A 19421-nucleotide genomic window follows, 5' to 3' on the forward strand; every position below is an offset into this window, starting at 1 on the left:
TAGCTGTTCCGCAGCTCGCGGCGGTGTCACTCAGAAAAGCAAGACATTTTTGTCTTCCGCGGCGCGCTCGGGCTCGAGCACTTTGGATGCTCGTCTCGGTTGAGGTATTTCTTGTTTCTACTGTTTTTATTCTTATGGCATGTAGATTTTATTGAATCCCCATCTTCTGGCAGACAAGGCCCTTGGTTCACATCCCACTAGAAGTGTGGAACAGCATCGTCTTTGGCTCTCGTCGTCCGCATGCGCCCCCTTTCACGACGAAGCACGTCTACCTCAGGTGAGCGTTCGAAGGCTCGTCCGTGATATTGACAGCTCCCAGGGTGCCCCAGGACAAGTTATACTGGTCCTTTGAGACCTTGTAGTTGCCGAGGGCGTCGATGGCGCCCTGCGCCGTGGTGGCCGTGACCATGATGTCGGCATTCTCCTTGCGCACGAAGCCCTCCCTGACGGCCGTCTTGATCCAGGCGAGCAGGCCGTCGTAGAAGCCGTCGACGTTGAGCACGCAGACGCCCATCTGGTGGATGTTGAGCTGGTTCCAGGTGACCGTCTCCATGAGCTCCTCCATGGTGCCGTAGCCGCCGCTGAGGGCGACGAAGCCCGAGCCGGGCGCCGCGTCGGCAATCTCCTTGGCCATCAGGTACTTGCGCGTGTGCATGTCCTTGACCACCGTCGTGCGCCCGTACACGGCCGCGTCGGGCACGTAGTAGCCCCTCTCGCGGTCGTACGTGGCGTACGTGGCGTCGTCGCGCTCCCACTTGACCAGCGCCTCGGGGATGATGCCGTGCACGGCGTCGGGCCCGTTGATGGCCACTATCGTCCGGGCGACTTCGCCCATGAGGCCGACTGTGCCGCCGCCGTAGACTATTTTTGGGGGGAGGGGGTTGGTCTCGGTGTTAGTCAAAAAACCATTGGGTGCTTGTATACATTGAATATGTGAGTTTCTAAGGGACCCCTTCCCCGGGGGAGACTCACCGAGGTTGATGTTCTTCTTGGCCATGAGGGTGCCGAGCTCGCGGGCCGCCTCGAGATGAGCCGGGTTCTTGCCGCCCGAGGAGCCGCAGTAGACGCAGATCTTCATGGGCTTGCTGTTCGTGGCGGCGGCGGCACCGGTGCCGTTGGGCCGCGCCGAGGGCGTGGCCGTCCGGGACACTCCTCCTGACTCCATGATGCTTTCCCCTTTTGCTTCGTTATGGGTGTGTGTGTGTGTAAGTGTGTGTTCTGGCAGTTCTAGGACGATGGCGGCTCAAAGTTGGATGAATCAGCCGTGGAAAGGGCTTGTTGGTGGCTGCTTGCTTATGTTGGGCCGTGGACCCTGACTACTTTGTGAGTCTAATGGACTTGGGATGGCTGCTTGCGTCTGAGTGACGTGCAACGTGGGGAATCTCGTGGTGTAATTGGTGGGGCGGGATAGACTTGACAGGTGCCAACCTACTCAGTACAAAGGGAGAGAGAGTCTGGTGTTGTTGGGGGATGGTCAGGCGCAGGCTCAGCTCAGGGAAAGAAGCAGTTTCAAGGTCCTGTAGAAGACAGCGATGGTCTGTAGTCCTTCTTATGCATCCCGGCCTCGCTTCGTAAGGATCACAGAGCCAGTAGAGCGGTGGACGGCGGCCGTGTTCGTCGCTGGTGATGGAGTGGAGCGGCTGTGTGAAGGAGTCACACGGGCAGGCGGCCGTGTCCAAGACATGTCTGGTCGTGGGGACCAGAAACACGATCCAGGTCCGCACTACGGAGCACGTCCCGTCTCTGCGGTACGTGTCGAGCTGTCGGTTGCGCAGATGTCGAACCTTGGTCCAGCTTATGCAAGCACGTAGGGCGCCAAGTGACCTCCGTTGTCGCCTTGGGCCCCTTGTGACACAGCAGCCGTGGACCAACCAGGCCCAAGTATGGCCCTGACTGTTCAGGGCAACCTTGAAAGTCAGTCCAGACGTCCAGACATCCAGACGTTACCCATATGCAAGGTCACAGCCACCCGCTCGGTTCGTCAAGCCGCTCTCATGCAGAGCAGGCCAGGGTCCGAGACATGGCAGCGGGCATCTTGATTACATGTCCCAACCGGAGCTGGCGATCCTCGGCCAGAGACTATTCGAGCAATGCCCGGATCACCAACATTGTGATTTGAGCGGAGTTAATGACGACCACTTCCGAGTACAAGAAGGATCAGCTACAAGCGCTACGGGGGGTCAACCCCAATGACGTCCTTGTTCCAACTGCGACTGGGTCATGGCAAAGCAGCACATCTGGTTGTTCCTGCTCTTGCTGGCCACGAAAACATGGCCCCCTAAATCCACGATTGGACAATTGACGAAGCAGGAACTCCCGCCGCCGGCGGCTTCTATCGTTGGACGGGCCCAAGTTGCGCGATTTCATGCCCTTCGATGACTTTCGTTCTCGACCTCGAAGCTGCTGCCCCAGAATGTGGGGTATTTGTGGATCCCTTCAGGGTCTCCGACTTGCGAGCTCCGGCGCTCCCTGGAAATCGAAGCTCACCTGCCCAACCGTGCGCTTATGTAACGGCCAACTCCAATTCCCACAATCTGGCTCCAGCTCCTGCACTCCACCCCGCCACCTCCATCCTCACCAGCTCCTCAGCAGTTGCGCCCACAAGACAAGACGGCAGGTTCCAGCCGTTCATTCTTTTCAATTGTTGTCTTGCGAGGCAGCTTGTGCTCTTGAGAACTCCCAGTCCACCCGACCCGACCCGAGTGCAAGACCTCCATCCGCCGCCAGCATGCCCGAAGGACCGGGTGCTGCGGCTCCGGCGCCGCGCGCTGCCGCCGAGCAGGGCAACAACTCGATGATGTACAAGATGGTCCAGGGCCTCGTCATGTACTTTGGCATCAACCTCGTCATGAAGCAGTTCCTCGGTGGCAACAAGCAGACAACCATCACTACCGACGCCGACGGAAAGGCCATCCAGGTCCCTGTCGTGACAGCCGACTCCATCCCAGCGTTCCACGACAGACCTCTCCAGCTCGATGAGGGTGCCGTCTACAGTCAGATTCCGCAGCGCGTAGCACCCATCTGGCCGACCGACAGCAACATCGACATCCTCGTCACCCTCTCTGACACCTTCCGCCCCATCAAGATCGCCAGTATCCCCGAGCAGTATGTCGCCCTCAAGGAGTCCAACTTCAAGCTTGGCGACCTGAAGGAGTCCCGCACGGCCGAGATCGAGTTCGAGGTCCCCAAGGCAGTCCAGAACAACGGCACTCTCTGGGGCCATTTCTACATTGGACAGACAGGAGCCAACCTCGACCCAATGGAGCCCAACTTTGACCCGGCCACTGCTGCTCACTTCGCCTTTCCCCTGACTCAGTACTTCCCCAAGAAGAAGATCGCCAAGACCCGCAATCTTCTAGACGAAAAGGTTGAGGAGGAAGAGCCGGAAGAGGAGGAGCCTAGCGGTCCCGTCATTGCCAACTATTACCACCCAAACACGACCCTGAGCTTCGTCGACCTTGGCGTTGTGCAGTACCCATCCATGCACCCTGCCACCCGGCGCTTCATTCACCTCGAAGCCACTGGTGCCAGAGACGGATCTGGCCAGAACTCTTGGTATTGTACGTTGACAAGGTGGTTACCGTTTCTCTGACACGAATTTGCTAATCCCGGCATAGACCCCGCCCTCTTTGTCAACACTTTCTGGCAGATGCGCTCGCAGATGACGTTGCTCAACGACACTGTCACAACCCTGCCGCTGCGCCTGGATCTCAACAACCTGCGTGGATGGCAGTTCCATCTGATGGCCTCTATCGATGCCTCTGCGAAGCAACAAGCCCACCAAGCTGCCTTTGCCGGCCCGTTGCAGGGCGGCAGCGACGGCAGTGAGATTGAGATGGTCAAGGAGGTTCTCTTTGATTCTAACCCATACCTTCTTGGCATCACGGTCGTCGTGAGCATCGCTCATATCTTTCTGGAGATGCTGGCCTTTGGCTCCGATATCGCCCACTACCGCAAGAAGAAGGACAATGTCGGCATCTCGGTGCGGTCCATCTTGGCCAACGTCTTCATGCAGACTGTCATCTTCCTCTATCTGGTGGACAACTCGCAGAACACTAGCTGGATGATTCTGGGATCCCAGGCCGTGGGTATTCTCATTGAGTTCTGGAAGATCACGACAGTGGTCAACGTGAAGTTTGGTCCCTCACCGCCGGGCTCACTCTTGCCATACACGGTCACGTTCGAGGACAAGGGTACGCTTACCGAGACCGAGGAAAAGACCAAGGAGTACGATGAAATTGCCTTCAGGTACATGTACATGGCTGGTGTGCCTCTTCTACTGGCTTACGCTGCCTACTCTCTCATCTACGAGTCACACAAGTCATGGTACTCGTACATCATTACCACTCTGGTCGGCTCGGTTTACGCGTACGGCTTCCTGCTCATGGTCCCATCTTTGTACATCAACTATCGCCTCAAGAGCGTGGCGCACATGCCCGGCAAGGCCATGATGTACAAGTTCCTCAACACCTTTATCGATGATCTGTTTGCGTTCACCATCAAGATGCCCATCCTGCATCGCCTGGCCACCTTCCGCGACGACATCATCTTCTTCATCTACATCTACCAGCGCTGGGCTTACAAGGTCGACCACACCCGTGTCAACGAGTTTGGGCAGGGCGGCGAGGACGAGGAGCCTGAGCCTCGTCCCAAATCGCTCCCTGCAGTTGACGCTGCTGGTGAAAAGGTTGAGGATGCGGCCAAGTCGACGGGTGTCAGCACGTCGGCCGAGGTCAAGAAGAGAAAGTAGAGTCGCCGAGCCATGCTGCAAAGCAAACGTGGGTAAGCATGAGCCTGCCGGCTGGTTCGTTAGATATTTCTCGCCATAGTTGCTGCAAAGTGTAGTGGTGTGCCGCCACTACAGATGAAGCCCGAATCATACTCGAAGCAGCATGACGCACTCGAAGAGATGCCACCGCCACGATTCTCATTGACGCCCATTGCTTGTATCCTGCAGTGCATGTCGTGAACGGACAGTGTGTGCTTGTGTGCTTGTGTGCTTGTGCGCTTGTGCCCCAATACCCAAGCTGAGTCCAAGCTGAAATGCGGCTGTTGAGCTTTGGAAGTCTGACAATCGCAGCTGCTCAGCCGCCCGGTGGGAATATGCAACGCCACCATGTCTCTGATTTGGGCCGCGTCCACGCACGCCACAGCCGTCGGATTCAGCCCTATTGGAATGCGATGAACAGGGGAGCCCCCTGGCTGAAGGAAGGTGGGATTTGCAACGCTGCATGTCGCAAAGGTGCCGGGCGGCGTGTGCACCGAGCAGGTGTTCTGCATTGTACCGGCGGTTAATACCGCCGTTGCACCGAGCTCTGCGCGTACAGGTCCTATATGTAGATGACATCCCGTGCTGACACCAATGTCTTCGGTAGCTGCCACTGAGCTGAGTTTGGCCCCCCACCCACGAACTTCGAATTCTGGGGCTGTCGCTGCTTGCCGCCGGCACATGGGAAACAAGGACCTGACCTGGCCTGGCCCGGCCCCCAAAAAGCTACCTGTCCACGCCCTGAACTTAAATGTATCATCCCCACCACCCCTCGTCAGCCGCAGTCTTACGGAATCGGTTTTGCACCCTCTCGCTCTTCTCTGCTTCGGGGATCGTGCTTCTGCGCACATTCTCAACCAAATCACCAGCTCCCCAAGCAGGGTGCTCCTCCTGTCGCGGGCACCCTCCTCACGACCACCACCCCGTCCGTTGCTTGAGAGATGCCAAGTCGGCCCGCTCGGAGAGCCCCGCCACTAAAATAGAGCACACGCGGCCACTAGATTACAGGGTCCCGCACTCCCGCGCCGAGCCCGGTGCATTTAGCTGACACCGGCTCTTTGCGTCACTGGGGCCTGTCGATCAACCTGATTTCTTCGTCTTTTCCTCGAAACAACAGAAGATTGCAGTTGTCCGAGTTACTAGGCTTGGCTTCAGGAGCCCGCGACATCCACCGAGAGTTCTAGTTGTCGAGCCCAGCGACATTGGGCTAATCACCGCAAAGCACGAGCGAGACACGCACGGATCAGTACACAGAGCTCCAACGAAGCTCGTGAGCAAAGCTCTTCTTGTCACACGCCGACAACCTAGCTGAACACCCCTACGAATACTCCAGCAGGCCCGAAAGAGCGTCCCTCAGTCGAGCGAGCGAGCAGCGCGCGGCGACCGAAACGCGACAACGAGAAGGAGCATGAGTCACGAGACGGTCGGCACCTTGCTGGCCGTCATCGCCAACAGCCTCAATGACGCCCTACGGGCCATGATGCTTGCCGACAAGCGCGCCTGGGCCCGCGACGAGTTTGAGCAGCTCCGCCAGCTCGAGGAAACGCTCGACCTTGCCAAGAAGGACTTCCAGGAGCTACCCGCGCTGGTCAATGGGCAGCTGTACTACGAGAATGACCGGACAGGTGAGTTTACAGAACCCCCGAACTGCAGACTCGACAGGAACAAACCGCTGACCATCTCGCTTTGCTTCCCCTCACGTTAGGCGAATCGCTCGAGGACCTGCGCGTGCTGTGCACACGATTCGAGCTGCACGCTCGCACATTCAAGGATTGGCTGAGGATGGGAGGCCCCGTGGACCCGACATGGGCGATCGAGACGAAGAAGCTGCGGCGAGAGCTGCACCGCGCGCAGTGCCGGGCCGTCAAGCGGATACACGCAACACAACAACAGACGAGGGGCCGCTGTCTGGGGGCGCAGCACGTGTACAAGATCCAGCAGCAGCAGAAGCGGCAACCTTTAGATGCCGTGGACCAGCAGCAAAGGGAGCAGCAGCGGTTGGAGGAGACTGCGGCGTGCAACCAGACGGGCGCTTTTGAGCGGTTCGGCGACACGGACGTGGCATTTGTGTGCGACTTCTGTGATGGGTACATTGTCTGGGAGGACCTGCGCGAGATGCCGGCCACGAGAACGTACCTCGACGATGCTAGTGCGTATCAGGGACCTGGAGGCGGGGATGAGCTAGAGCCAATGAGTGCGACGGCGATCGGTCACCTCGCCCCGGCGTCGACATGGCCGAGTCAAACGATGCCCTTTGGTGCAGGCATGGGCCTGGACTCACTGGCCAACGGCACACCCTCCCGGAAATCCACCGGGACGGCAACCATAACGGACGTGTCGCCGCGCGACAGCACAGACGACAGCTACGCCGCAGCCCAGCGACAATGGCAGGCTCTAGGCTACTCAAAGATCACCGGAGCAGAGAAGCCCATCGTGTTCGCCCCGCTCGCCATCGCGAACCACATCCCGCCCGACTCGCGGGACTGGCAGGCCGGCCTGCTCTGCCCGTTCTGCGACGACTACTACTACGTCGAGCAGGGGGACCCGGACGCGGACCAGATCAAGTACGTCCAGAACGAGAACGGATTCGAGGACCTCGGTGCGCTCAAGGAGCATCTCGAGTGGTACCACGCGCCCATGGTGTCAACGGGGAGCTCGAGCTGCAGCGTCATGTGAAAACTTTCCCACTCCCCCGGGGAGGGGGGAGGTCACGCATTCAGGTGTTCTCTCTGCTTTGCATGGATCACTGGGCCTCACGCAGGTTTCTTATTGACAAGTTGGTCGGATTTAGAAGGGGGAGATGGCTGTGGGCTGTTCTGATGGCAGGCTCTGACGACAGTCCCCTACCTCATGTTTCTTTTTCGTCTTTGATGTGGGCAAAGCGCGGCGTTACGGTATAGTGCTACCTTGAATATAGTTTATGATAATGAGACTGAGACTGTCTCCCGGTTCAAGATTTGAGCTCAGTTCAGGCCTTCAAGAGCATGGTACCACATCGATGTTAAAGGAGGTGATGAAGTCTTTTTCGTCTTCACCAATGCTCACTTAGACTACGAAGCAGACTTGACCGGTGACAGCCGTGCGGAGGGAGAATCGTTCGTATTATTGGATTTGTGTGTATATGTGCCAGGGTTTATCTGCAAAGCGTCGTGTGTGTGTATACTATGTACCCAGTACTCCCTCAATGTGTGTCTGGCATCCGGTGCACACTGTTTATGCGCGACCCCACGAGCTCCTGAACGTGCATCAAACACCTCAAATGATTACTTCGCCAAGCGAGCAGAAATGCCCACCAATGAAACTCGGGCGCATTCGCCCTCGGAAATATGTCTTGTACTTTCCCAGACTTGACCCAGCAACCTTAGCATCTTCAGGTTTCTAGTGTCAGATGTGCCAATGGTCGTGCCGTCACGGCAATCCGACGTGAAATTGTGTCAATGGCCGCAGCGTGCTCACTTGTCTCGTCTTCTCCGGATTTTTGAGACCACATTTGTTGGCGATCTCCCTCTAAGACCCTGACCACCGCGATCGTCACGCCCAAGCGCGGGCTGTTCAGGCTTCGCTGTCTTCTTTCCTAGAACTCCATCCTTTCCGGTCCTGAATCCAAACGTGGCTAGTTACCTGGCCCAGGAGCCTTGTTCGCGTCCACAGACATGATCTAGAAGAACCGGAAGTACACGAATAGTATGACAATAAGGCCGAACACGCCGATTGGCGCATACTGCTTAATGAGAAGATCCCAATTGATTTTGACGGCCGCCCGGCGGTACTTCTTGCTGTCGTCCCGAAGCCGGCTAGAGATCTCGCCCATGCGATCAAGGGAATCGCCTCTGTATAGAAGGTCCTCGATGTTCTTGGTCATGACCTTTGTGACGTCGCGCAGCTCGTCGTTGAGCTTGTCGAGGTTCTGCGTCGCTCTGGTATCGGCATAGGTCGCCTTGGTCCGGCTTATGAATGTGTCGAACTCCATGAACGCGTATGGCCGCAGCTGTGGAGAGTGCAGTTGTTGTTGGGAGTAAGAGTTGGCAAACTCGGTTGAGAGGTCGGACAAATATGTAAAGGCAAGCTTCCGAGGGTATGATCGCTCACTGATGCAGACATAGACAATGTCCTGCGCGATGAGGTAGCTATATGGCTACATGTGTCAGCCTCAGTGCACAAATCTTGCGACAGTCTTGGGGTGCATGTGCTGTCATTCAAAACATGGAAGCAGCTGGGCGATCGTACTGTAGTGTGTAGTTGCCGCTCTCGATGCTGGCCTGCGGCTCGGCGTTGCGGTTCAGCCTCCGAAGAATGAGCTTGATCTGAGACTTGACCTCGGAGAGGGACGACTCGGTCTGCTCGTCATCGACGGAAGCGCAGAGCATGAGGCCTGGGGGCGCGCAGGGTTAGCTGTGGGTTCCTTGGCATGGGCTGACGGTTCAGGGCAGTTACCATCGTTGAGACGGGCGATTTGTGTTGATCGGATCATCTTGTGATGTGGTATTGGCAGTGCTGTACTCGAATCGAAAGTTGCCGTATAACGGGGGGAACGAGAAGCGAGGGTGGAATCGCGTGGGTGTCGCAGCGCGGGACAGGGTCCGACCACGACTGCTCTGCTGGGGACTTTATCCAATGACGGGGAGGTGACCTGGGCGTGAGGGTCGTTCAAGGGGATAGCGGCTTGTTCGCTGGTGCTGTGGTTGCGGTTTTGCTGGTGAGATGAGGACAGCTCTCTGCCTCGTCGAGAGCTGGAGTTGCCAGATAACTCGGCCAACCCTGGCCACCACCAGAGGTCGCATGCCTAGATGGGCCCGCTAGTGACCCATGGGAGACACGACTGCCAACGGTCTTTTCCCCCTGGCCGCAGGTACAGCGGGGGTCCCCCCCCGGACTCCACCCGCGCGATTGCTCTTCCCCATCCCGGCCCATAGCTCCTTCCTGATCCCTTTCCAGATCACGAATGGTTGGCTGCGACCTCATCTTGCGCTGCCCGTGCCTGGGTGACCCGCCCCCGTATATGACACTTCCACAAGCCGCAGTTCAAAATCCCAATAGTTCGAAATGGCAACCGCCGCTGGCAAGATCTGTGATCTTACACCTACTTGTGTCACAACGGCACAAATCACTTCATGAGACATACCTCTGAGGGACATCTCCGACGGCATCGATCTTGCTGCAAACACCTCCTTCGGTCATGGCGGCGACCACAGGACAGAAGCAACAGCTCGCTGAGGACTGTCCTCCCAAGGCTGCAGATCTCGACAGCAAACACCAGCATGAGCAAGTGGCACGGCGGTCCACCCGAGGTTTGTTGGGCGAGGAGATACCACCAACTGTTGTGGTAGCCGGTCACGATCAGGCTCAAGACCAAGACCAAGACCAAGACCAAGAGTCTGTCCAGCTGGAGGATATGTCACCAGCTGCCGATGGTGTGCGCAGTGACAATGATCGCTTGAGCGAGCCAGCCATGAAGAGGACCAGGACCATCACGGACAGCAAAGAGAGCTTGCCGGTTCGCCGCAAGAGCCGTTCAAAGTGGGACAATCCAATCGAGATGCTCACAAACCAGCGGTCGCCTCTTGGTACGGCCATGCTCCGGGTAAGCTGCTCCAGTACCCTCGAATTTGCGTATGCAGGAAAAATTGACCACATCCCAGGATCTACTTTGCACGCCTCGTGCGTGGGACATTCTCTCTGATGAAGAGAAGAAACAAGTGCTCAAGGAGTTCCCCTTGGAAGCTGACATTCTCGACTTCGGCACGGATCGCGCAAGGCCCAACATTGTCTCGTTGCGCAACAATAACAATTTCAGGCACGACATATCGCGATACCAAGAGAACCTGCGCGAGGGTCGGCATGATCCCGAGTGGATATCCCAGGCACAGGCCGCACATAGGAAGCGCGGACTGGGACTCTATGATGAGTTCCTCGCAAGCAAATTTGAGGAGGACTGGGGGATTCCTATGCTGGTCGCGGACAAGGACGAACCTCACTGCGACTCTGATACCAGCGCTTCCCCAAGCGCGAAGTCGGAGGTCCCCTCCGCGAATGATCGAGGCATCGAACTGTCACAGAATCACAGCGCAGATCTGCAGCCTATGATCGAGACAGACCTTGTGGGCGACAGCGCATGCGGTACAGGCACAGCTACGAACGGCGACCATCCAAATGGTGTCTCAGCGAGCGGAACGTGCAGAGACTCTGGGAAAGAGTCAGTGCCTGAGAATGAGCTTAGCAGGCCAGAGCCGCTCTCGTAGTGTTTTTGAGCGAACAGGTCCAGATACCCGTGTTCCTAGCGAACGGCGATGGTGCATGTTCCCACAGGACCCGACCCAGTCTGAGCAGAGTCTTGTCTTTTGAAGAGCTTTGACGATGCTGAGCGCGAGCCAAAAAGACAATTTGGTGAACACGCTTTTAGTATTATGGGCAGGCTACTCGGCCGATGTCTGCAACTGCTACGGCTTGCTTATTTATTGTCGGAGATAAACAGATTCTTAGGCAAGAACTCAAAGTCATTTCGAAGGAGCTAAGTGGTTGAGCCTAGTGCTGCTGTACAGTCGTCCGCGTGTTAGTCGTCCCTGTTGCGGGCCGCAACCACAATGCAGGAAGCCCCACTGTATAAAAGTTGACGTCGATCCCCCACTGGCAGCGGCATCAATCATGTCGACTCCGAGTAAAACTTCCCTACGTACTTTGGGTACTCATACCACCAACCTAGCATTATTGTAAAACCACGATATCTGAGTGCTAGGTTTGAGGCCTCCTTGCTCGAAGCTTGACTGGTGTACCGACTGGAAGCACTCCGTCGCGGATTAAGGGCATTCCGCCTCCAGAACATCGACATGCCCCCCGTCGCACAGTCACATGCGCGATCGCATGCGCTCCTCCTCCTCCAGAAACTGCTCAACCTCAGGGACAATGCTAGTCCGCTGACGCTCGTCCTTGACACGCTCGAGCAGAGCGGCAAGCCGGTCGTCCGGGAGTTTCTGCTTCGAGCAAAGGTACGAGGCACTTTTCAGCCAGTCTTGCCATGCAATCTTTGGCAGTTGTCGCCCGATTCGTCTCTATTGGCTCACAACAAACGCAAAACCAAGTCTTGTATCGACTTTGGGAGTCGGCGATTTCATGATTGCCTGAGTGAATACTGATCTTTGAAAAAAACCGAACATAGATCGCCAAGAGCAAGACGATATTCGTGTCGTTCGAGTCCCTGAGAAAGCCAGCACATGCAGACGTCCTAGTCAAAGCCCGCGGCAAATCGCCCGAGGCTCTATGTGCGGAAATCGTATCTCATTACGGTGCCACACCCGCTGCTGCTGGTGCAGACGGCGCGGGGGAAAATAGTAAGTCTCCTTGTATTCACTTACGTTCCCCGTCACCCATAGACGACCAGCTTTTGTTCTAGAATAACCATCAGCCTGCCGCCTTTGTTTTCTACTTGACGCCCCGCGAAGTCAGAGACGCAATAGCCTTGACTCGACTGCTGATGCCCTGACTGACATGAACACGCAACGGCAGAAATCCTCGTGGTGATGGACACCCTCAACCCGTTGTCGGCAGCATACTCGTCCTCCCTGTCCGCCATCCTGGGTTCCCTCCTCCGGACGCCAGCAGTCAGCATAGTCGGCGTGTACCACACCGACGTACCCCTGTCACCATCATCCTCCTCTTTCAGCCCAGAGAGCCACTACTACGAGCCCCAGCCCCTTGCGGTGCTCACACACCTCGCCACAGCGGTCCTCACGCCGAGCAGCCTGCACCAGGCGCTCGAGCGCAAGCGCGCCAGGGACAGGAGCCTGCAGGCGCCCGAGTGGGGCATCCACGAGGCGCGGGAGGGCGTGCTCGTCGGCTTGCGGCCCAGGAGACATCATCATCATTATCACCATCAGAGCGCGGGAGCAGAGAGGGGCCCACAGGATGAGGCTGGACTACGGAGCAGTCGACAAGGCGGGCTCGTGCTGGACATGGAGCTGCGTCGGCGGAGCGGGCGGTCGGTCAGCGAGAGGTTCGTCTTTGTCCCTGGTGCGTCGACTTCGGCTTCGACTTCGACTTTGACGAACAAGAGCGACGGCACCACTCCGGGCATCACGCCGCCGAGCACAAGGGGTAATGACAACAACGCGACATCGCTACTACTGTCTGCGGCTGGCAAGATCATGCTTCTCGCCGATCATCCGTTGTTCACCACCAGGGCTGGCGGGGAAGGTGGGCTGGACGGCGGCGGCGGCGGCGAGACTGGTGCCGCGGACGAGCAGCCCGAGTCGACTTTCAACCTGGGCCTCACCGAGAAGCAGCGGCGAGACAGGGAAGGGATCGTGCTGCCGTACTTTGACGCACAGACGGATATAGGCGCGGGTGAAGGGGGCCGGATCCTGTACGAGATGGGCAGGGAGGACGATTTCGATGACGAGGAGGATGAGATATAGGGTCTCGACAAGACAGAAGACTGTGTGTGTCGTGGTGCAGAGAATTGATACGAAACAAAGAACATAATGGGATGCATCCCCCGCATCTCGGCAGTACTAATGGTCTCGAGCATAGGTATCGGTCGCGAATGTGTCACCTCCCTCCGGGGTTTGTCACTCGCACAGTTCCTAGAAAGCATTAAACCACGGGTTCCACAAAGTTCTCGCGCTCCAAAGGCAAGGCGCTGCTGGCGTCAAGGGTACCTCTGATCTGTCCCAGAATCATGATCTAGAGCTCTGGATCTATTCGTCGTCCACCTGCATGCCCTCGCCTTCCCCCGCGTCGTCCGCTACGCTGTTGATCCAGTCCTTGACCTCATTGCCATCGTACACTGTAAAGTACTCCAGGCCCTTCTTACCAGGCTCCTTGATGCCGACCACACCAACACTCGTGTTCTCCACCGTCAGCTCGCGATCTTGCACGAGCGTCTCCTTGAGCGCACGGAGGCCGTGCTGGATGAGGGCTTCCCGGCCGCAGTCGGCAAACTTGTCGAGGTTCTTCTCCAGGTATGTCCGCGCCATCTGAGACCGGGCGCCGATGGCGCAAGCAAGCATCTCCTGCGTCATGCCGCTGGGCTGGAACTCGAACAGGTGGGGGCCGGTCTCGTCGATGCCGGCCACGAGGAGGCCGACACCATATGGCCGCTTGCCGTAGTGCTGGGTGTTGAGCTGCGCCTTGTCGCCAATCAAGGAGACGAGGGTCTCGACGGGCATGTCGCGGTCGTATGTGAGCCTTTGCGAGAGGCATTGTTGCTTCATAAAGTTTGACAGGACCCGGGCGTCTGATGTGAGGCCGGCGATGGCGAGACCTACGTGCTCGTCGATGGCGAACAGCTTCTTCTGGTATGATGATAGTTCCTCGGCATTTCTCTGCAGCAGGAGCAAAGGTTGTCAGTCCCAGCTATGCGGTGTTATGGTCATACGACCGCAATCTCATGTGCTCGGCAACGTACCTTGATGGCGACCAGAACGGCGTGGGTCTTGCTGGTCAGCCCGACAACCACGGAACCCTGCTTGACGGCCTCGCCAGCATATTCGACCTGGAATATTCTTCCTTGCGGAGAGCTGTAGAGAGGAGCAGGCGACGCATTAGCTTGGGCATGTAGACGGGTTTCGCGGAGGTGAAGGCGGAGCTCACAATGTGACCGAGTCGTTGTCATAGTTGTTTCTGAACATGGCTGCGACGACCGGGGCTTATACCGGACAGTGCCGCACAGGGAGGGAGGGAGGTGGCGGGCTCGAAGGAGGACCAGGTGACTTTGCTGCAAGCCTGGACGGTGTGCGGTCGCTTTGGTCGTGGTGTTTGTGCCTGTGAGCTTCGTGGGGTCTTGTGGTGAGGGTGTGATGATGCTGGTACCAGGAGGAGGATCCAGGCTGGACGGAGCTGGCGTAGCGGGCTGGGCGTATCTAGCAGCAGCACAAACGCAGGCAGCTCTGAAGCTTTCGTCAACCGTCTCCACGGCAGGTGTACCTGGGCGCGGTGTTTGGCGGGGTCCCTTGCTCATGTAATCGGCCGGGGTCGTCCCAGCTTGAGCCTCAGTGCACCAGCCACACCCGGCGCCTGCAGGCGGCAGGTGCTCCTCTAGGTACAGTCGGGTTGACAGGTGTGGCTGAAGCTCTTGCCGGCCTAGGCAGCCTTGACGGAGCTCCCTTGGCTGTTCCTTCTCTGTGCTGGGCCCCAGGCTGAGCCGAACCCGCTGACGAAACCCGGCGACCGCGATCGCCAGCCCGCCATCCACTCCGTGCCAGCCTCGCCGACGACCAACGTCACACCTGATTGCGTGCCATCATCACCACCACCCAGACAAACCCGCCGCCGCGCCTACGCAGCTCAGATCATCGCTACGCCTCACCATCCTCGCGTAGTTCCGCAATCGCACCCACTTGCGCGCGCGCACCGCAACCACAACAAGCAACCGGTCCGGCGCTGCCTTGTGCCCACCAACGAAACCCGTACGACAACAATCCCCAAACCACACCTCCACGAAGCGCCGCCCGCACACCGAACCGCCCAAGATGCCGGCCGCCGGGCTCAAGACCATCATTGCCCTCTCCTTCGTCCTCGCCGTCGGCTTCCTCCTCGTCATCCTCTCCTGCGCGCTCTGGAAGGTCTACTACCCGCTCCTCGTGGTCGCGACCTATGTGATTGCGCCCATACCAAACTGGATCTGCAGCCGCGTCTCCAACCCGGACGACTTTGTCGAGAGCTCCGGCAATGCCGTCCTCGACCTCGGCCGCTTCATCACGGGCTTCTTCGTGGTCATGGGTATTGGTACGTCCCCTGGGTCTTTTCTTTGTTGTTGCCGTTACGCTCGGCTCTGCAATTGCGGCATGTCATCATGAAACTGTATCATCGTCCGCTGACCAATGTCCTTCTTGGATCGCACAGCTCTCCCTGCCGTCCTCGCCCACTCGCAGCTCATCGAAATGGGCGCCATGATCATGTGCATCGTCGGAGGCCTGCTCATCTACGGAACCATAATCAGCTTTGGCATGTTCTTCCAGGAGGACCAGGAATTTTAAGCAAGCGCGACCTTTTAAACGCGAGCTCCAGGCATCGCTTTTTGTATCATTTCAGGCTGCAGGGAAGAGCAGAAAGCAGATGGCAGATATCAGCAGGAGCGTTGAGACGGAAGGGGATCCGCGCTGAAGCGTTGTGTTACGTAGCGCACGCCACTTCGAAGGCGCGACGGCGTTCCGGCTCTGCACTTTTTCTTTTGGCATAGTCACTCAACCAAACATGTTTTTTTCAAACGTCTCAGTGGCATGCTCTCACCACAACTGAGCTCGACGGAGTGTGTTTTGGGCCTCATCCCTCAGATCCCAGCATCGTATTGGCAACTACGCAGGGACAAGCAACGAGATCATTTTCTGGACGGCGTTGTCAGAGGCCCTGTGGACCCCTAAAGGACATTCGTGTCGGTGCATGGGTGGTGCTGACTATATCTCCAGCCGTTCACAATACCGCTGAATTCCACCACCTGGTATGCGGCAGCAGAATCACCGCGAGGCAAGTCAGTCCAAGGACATCAATGAAAATAACAAGTTCTTTTCGAATCTTGCCATGGTGATGAAATGATGCGATCGCCGGTCTACCCTATGCGTTGGTATATGTGGTTGAAACCCAAATGCCCCTCCCCAGTCGTGCGGATCATTCTCTTACTACATGCATGCTTCCTATAACGCCTGACCCTCTCTGAAGCGAGGGGAACCCTCCCGTGGTACGTTGAGTACCTGTCCAAGATATAAATGTATCTAGTAAGCAAAGAAGCCAGAAAAAATGTGCAGTCAGGCCGTTCCCAAGGCGTAGGAAGAAAAAAAAAGAAAAAGAAAAAGCCCCGCTATACTTGGTGCTCAAACACTCCGAGAGGCCCCTTGAGCTTTGTGAACATCTCGTCGCGCTCGCCATGGGGCGTCGAAAGCGCCGTCACGGCGCCGCCGGCACCGATATGCCACACCTCGAGTGCAGAATGCTGGTGCTGCTGGTGCTGCTCATCGTTTTCGTGCTCTCCGAGCACAACAACAACGTCCTCCTCATCGTCCCATCGGAACAGGCTCCGGATCGTGACGCTCCAGTCGCTGTGGCCGCGGACGTCCATGTACCCCACGACGCCCGAGTACAGAGACCGCTCGGCGCTTGGACCTTCCAAGTGCTGCAGGATCTCACAACTGCGCTTCTTGGGCGCGCCGGTCATGCTGCCAGGGGGCAGGGTGGCGGCGAGGACGTCCAGGCCATTCGGGCGCGGAGGCAGCTGCTGCTGGCTGTCGCCCTGGGGATGATGACGACGATGGTGATAGCCAGCCACAGGCAAGGGCGGGGATGGGGGCAGCTGTCCCTCCACAACACTGATCATCTGGAAGACGCTCGCATACTCCTCGACCTTGAGCAGCTGCGGCACCGCCACGGCCTCCTTGCCCACGCCGCAGACCGAGTGCAGGTCGTGCCGCACCAGGTCCACGATCATCAGGTTCTCGGCCTCCTCCTTGGGCACGTGCAGGATCTCCTCTGCCTGCGCGAGGGTGCAGACCGTGCTCGACTTCTTGACGGTGCCCTTCATGGGCCGCATCGAGCATGTCCCCGTGCTGCCGGAGACCTGGAGGAAGCGCTCGGGGGAGCTCGAGACGAGGGTCGCACCGCTGAGGCGGATGTATGAGCCGAACGGGGCGGGGTTGCGGGTTCGCAGCGTGCGGTACAAAGACCACGAAGAGGGAGAGGAGGAGGAGGAGGACAAGGAAGCGCAGGCGGTGGAATCGATCGCTTGTTGTGGGCGTTTGCTGCCATTGTGGTATGGTCCATGATGCTGCTGGGTTCCAGGCACAAGGCCAACAATGCCCGGACTCTTCGGCCTGGTGATAAGTGTTTGATCCGTCAGGCACAGCTCGTACGAGTCCCCAGCCGCAATGTACTCCTGACACTGGCGGACTTTGGCCTCATACTCGTCCGCGTCCGGGATCTGGATGTGCGTCCGAGCAGATCGCTTCTCGTCAGGCGTGAGCGGCGGCGTGGGCTGCGCTTGGACCGTGTTGGCAGCGTGGAGAAGCCTCCTGTCGAGGTCACCCCCGGCAGTCTTTTTGCTGAAGTCCGCCCCAAGCCCATCTGTCCATACCGGCGAGGCTTGCAATGTCTGGGCGGCCTGCTCGAGCCATGCAGCCGCGGAGTGCTCGTCTGAGGACAGTGTCTGCAGGCATATCGTGCCCTCCATGTGATCCACAACAGCGCTGCGTGTGACCCAAGCAAAACTGAGATCTGGTCTCGAGTGCCTGTCGTGGTTCAGCGGTTTGACTTGGATACCCTCGAGACCCAGCTCGTATGTCGTGAAACCCATGAATCCGCCGAGGAAAGGGTGTGTGGTGTCATCGTTGGCAGGGATTGGGTGCTCCCGTCTCGACCAGAACGACGCCAGAACGCTCCAGATTGTGTGCTCCTCGTCAAATCCGATCAGCTCGACATCGTACTGATCATTTACTTCGCCACTCTCACGGTCTCCGGCAGCACTGGTTCCACTGTCAGTTCTCCTCCTCCGCAGTGTGACTTGCCTCGACCCCGTGCGGTACTCGAGCTGCAGAGCCTTGTCCACATCGAGCGCAATGATGCTGTACCGCCCTTTGACATCCAGCCCGGTTCGGGAGGTCTTGGCGCTGGCCGAGTCAAGCACGACAAAATCCCTCCGGCCCGCTTGCAGGGACTCGACGATATCCGGGACCTCGACGTGATTCGGCAGCTCCAGCGATGTTGAGAAGTATTCGCAGCCGAGATCCTGATCCCAAAGCGAAGGCTGGGGATTTGGGTGTGACAGCGGTGCTGCGAGGCTTCCTGGCGGTGATCTTGGCTGCAGTGTTGGAAGGAATGGTCTCGACGCTTTCTCGGACTTCTTGGGCAGATTGTACGTCAGACCCTCCAAGGAACCATCAACCTCGCTCTTTGCGATCCTGCCTCGGGCCCGGTTCCACCTTGCAGCCTGGGCAAACCAGTTCTTGATGACCTGATGCCCGGTACTCTCGGTGCAGACAGACTCTGGGTGGTACTGCAGCCCCCAAAAGGGCTTCCTTCGATGCTTGACGCCCATGAGTATCCGCTCGTCGAAGCCCTCGTCCCGGCGCTCTGTCACCCACGCCAGGGGCACGACGTCGGGGAGATGCGCTGGGCTGTTCCACTTCGCATTCCCCCGCGCCCATTCCTGCTCCGAGCCTGCCTCTAGCCGCCCCTGTTGCTGACCAATGTCCGCAAACAGGCTGTGGTAAAGCGTGGCCTTGAACTCGGGCACGCCGGCAAAGATGTTGCCCTCGCTGAGGGGCAACACGTCGTTGTCCGCGTGGTCGATGGGCCGGATCATCCCGTGCAAGCCCGTGCTGAGCTTGCGGACCACGCCGCCGCAGTGGACGACCAGGCTCTGGAAGCCCAAGCAGATTCCCAGCACGGGCAGGAGGCTGTCGTCATCGTCGCCAAGGTCCCAGACGTGCTTCATGAGCCCGACGTCCTGGTCGCAGTCGGGCGCGCCGGGGCCGGGCCCGCAGACGACGGCATCGTAGTGCGCGACGAGGCGCCGCAGGGCTTGCCTCTTTTTCTTCTTGTCGTCGTCGTCGTCGTTGCTCGGGCGGTTGGCTGTCGAGGAGAAGAGCAGTTGAGGGTGGTCGATAGGGAGGATGTCGACGCGCGCGCAGAGGACGTCGGCGAGCAGGGAGACGATGTTGTTGCTGAAGGAGTC

General features: G+C 58.2%; 9 protein-coding genes across 9 annotated transcripts; 5 read left to right on the forward strand and 4 right to left on the reverse strand.

The window, feature by feature from the left end:
• Window positions 1-268: 268 nt before the first annotated feature.
• On the reverse strand, window positions 269-1165 carry B0I36DRAFT_348408 (lysine decarboxylase; the record flags this gene model as incomplete). The annotated part of the gene is made up of 2 exons (XM_046156688.1): window positions 269-861; window positions 973-1165. 2 exons carry the CDS (start codon window positions 1163-1165, stop codon window positions 269-271), a joined length of 786 nt encoding a protein of 261 aa, XP_046014169.1.
• Window positions 1166-2728: 1563 nt separating this feature from the next.
• On the forward strand, window positions 2729-4750 carry B0I36DRAFT_362018 (cleft lip and palate transmembrane protein 1-domain-containing protein; the record flags this gene model as incomplete). Its single annotated transcript, XM_046158582.1, has 2 exons — window positions 2729-3560; window positions 3618-4750. 2 exons carry the CDS (start codon window positions 2729-2731, stop codon window positions 4748-4750), a joined length of 1965 nt encoding a protein of 654 aa, XP_046014170.1.
• Window positions 4751-6176: 1426 nt separating this feature from the next.
• B0I36DRAFT_348410 (uncharacterized protein) lies at window positions 6177-7444 on the forward strand (the record flags this gene model as incomplete). The annotated part of the gene is made up of 2 exons (XM_046156689.1): window positions 6177-6393; window positions 6474-7444. 2 exons carry the CDS (start codon window positions 6177-6179, stop codon window positions 7442-7444), a joined length of 1188 nt encoding a protein of 395 aa, XP_046014171.1.
• A 982-nt stretch (window positions 7445-8426) lies between these two features.
• B0I36DRAFT_373639 (Longin-like domain-containing protein) lies at window positions 8427-9239 on the reverse strand (the record flags this gene model as incomplete). Its single annotated transcript, XM_046160211.1, has 3 exons — window positions 8427-8895; window positions 8996-9140; window positions 9203-9239. 3 exons carry the CDS (start codon window positions 9237-9239, stop codon window positions 8427-8429), a joined length of 651 nt encoding a protein of 216 aa, XP_046014172.1.
• A 479-nt stretch (window positions 9240-9718) lies between these two features.
• On the forward strand, window positions 9719-11421 carry B0I36DRAFT_321248 (Asx homology domain-containing protein). The gene is made up of 2 exons (XM_046153671.1): window positions 9719-10349; window positions 10408-11421. The coding sequence occupies exons 1-2, from the start codon at window positions 9945-9947 to the stop codon at window positions 11005-11007; spliced, it is 1005 nt and encodes a 334-aa protein (XP_046014173.1). The 5' UTR covers window positions 9719-9944; the 3' UTR covers window positions 11008-11421.
• On the forward strand, window positions 11306-13317 carry B0I36DRAFT_107972 (Elongator complex protein 5). The gene is made up of 3 exons (XM_046147836.1): window positions 11306-11751; window positions 11922-12093; window positions 12269-13317. Exons 1-3 carry the CDS (start codon window positions 11593-11595, stop codon window positions 13174-13176), a joined length of 1239 nt encoding a protein of 412 aa, XP_046014174.1. The 5' UTR covers window positions 11306-11592; the 3' UTR covers window positions 13177-13317.
• Window positions 13318-13458: 141 nt separating this feature from the next.
• Window positions 13459-14391, reverse strand: B0I36DRAFT_240486 (putative proteasome component C2; the record flags this gene model as incomplete). The annotated part of the gene is made up of 3 exons (XM_046149764.1): window positions 13459-14085; window positions 14169-14280; window positions 14354-14391. The coding sequence occupies 3 exons, from the start codon at window positions 14389-14391 to the stop codon at window positions 13459-13461; spliced, it is 777 nt and encodes a 258-aa protein (XP_046014175.1).
• Window positions 14392-15231: 840 nt separating this feature from the next.
• B0I36DRAFT_362024 (vacuolar protein sorting 55) lies at window positions 15232-15738 on the forward strand (the record flags this gene model as incomplete). The annotated part of the gene is made up of 2 exons (XM_046158583.1): window positions 15232-15487; window positions 15605-15738. 2 exons carry the CDS (start codon window positions 15232-15234, stop codon window positions 15736-15738), a joined length of 390 nt encoding a protein of 129 aa, XP_046014176.1.
• Window positions 15739-16244: 506 nt separating this feature from the next.
• On the reverse strand, window positions 16245-19359 carry B0I36DRAFT_321253 (ADC synthase). Its single transcript, XM_046153672.1, has one exon. The coding sequence runs from the start codon at window positions 19179-19181 to the stop codon at window positions 16557-16559; it is 2625 nt and encodes an 874-aa protein (XP_046014177.1). The 5' UTR covers window positions 19182-19359; the 3' UTR covers window positions 16245-16556.
• Window positions 19360-19421: the final 62 nt, after the last annotated feature.

This window comes from Microdochium trichocladiopsis (assembly GCF_020744255.1).
Source record: "Microdochium trichocladiopsis strain MPI-CAGE-CH-0230 chromosome Unknown B0I36scaffold_4, whole genome shotgun sequence".
Taxonomy (NCBI): domain Eukaryota; kingdom Fungi; phylum Ascomycota; class Sordariomycetes; order Xylariales; family Microdochiaceae; genus Microdochium; species Microdochium trichocladiopsis.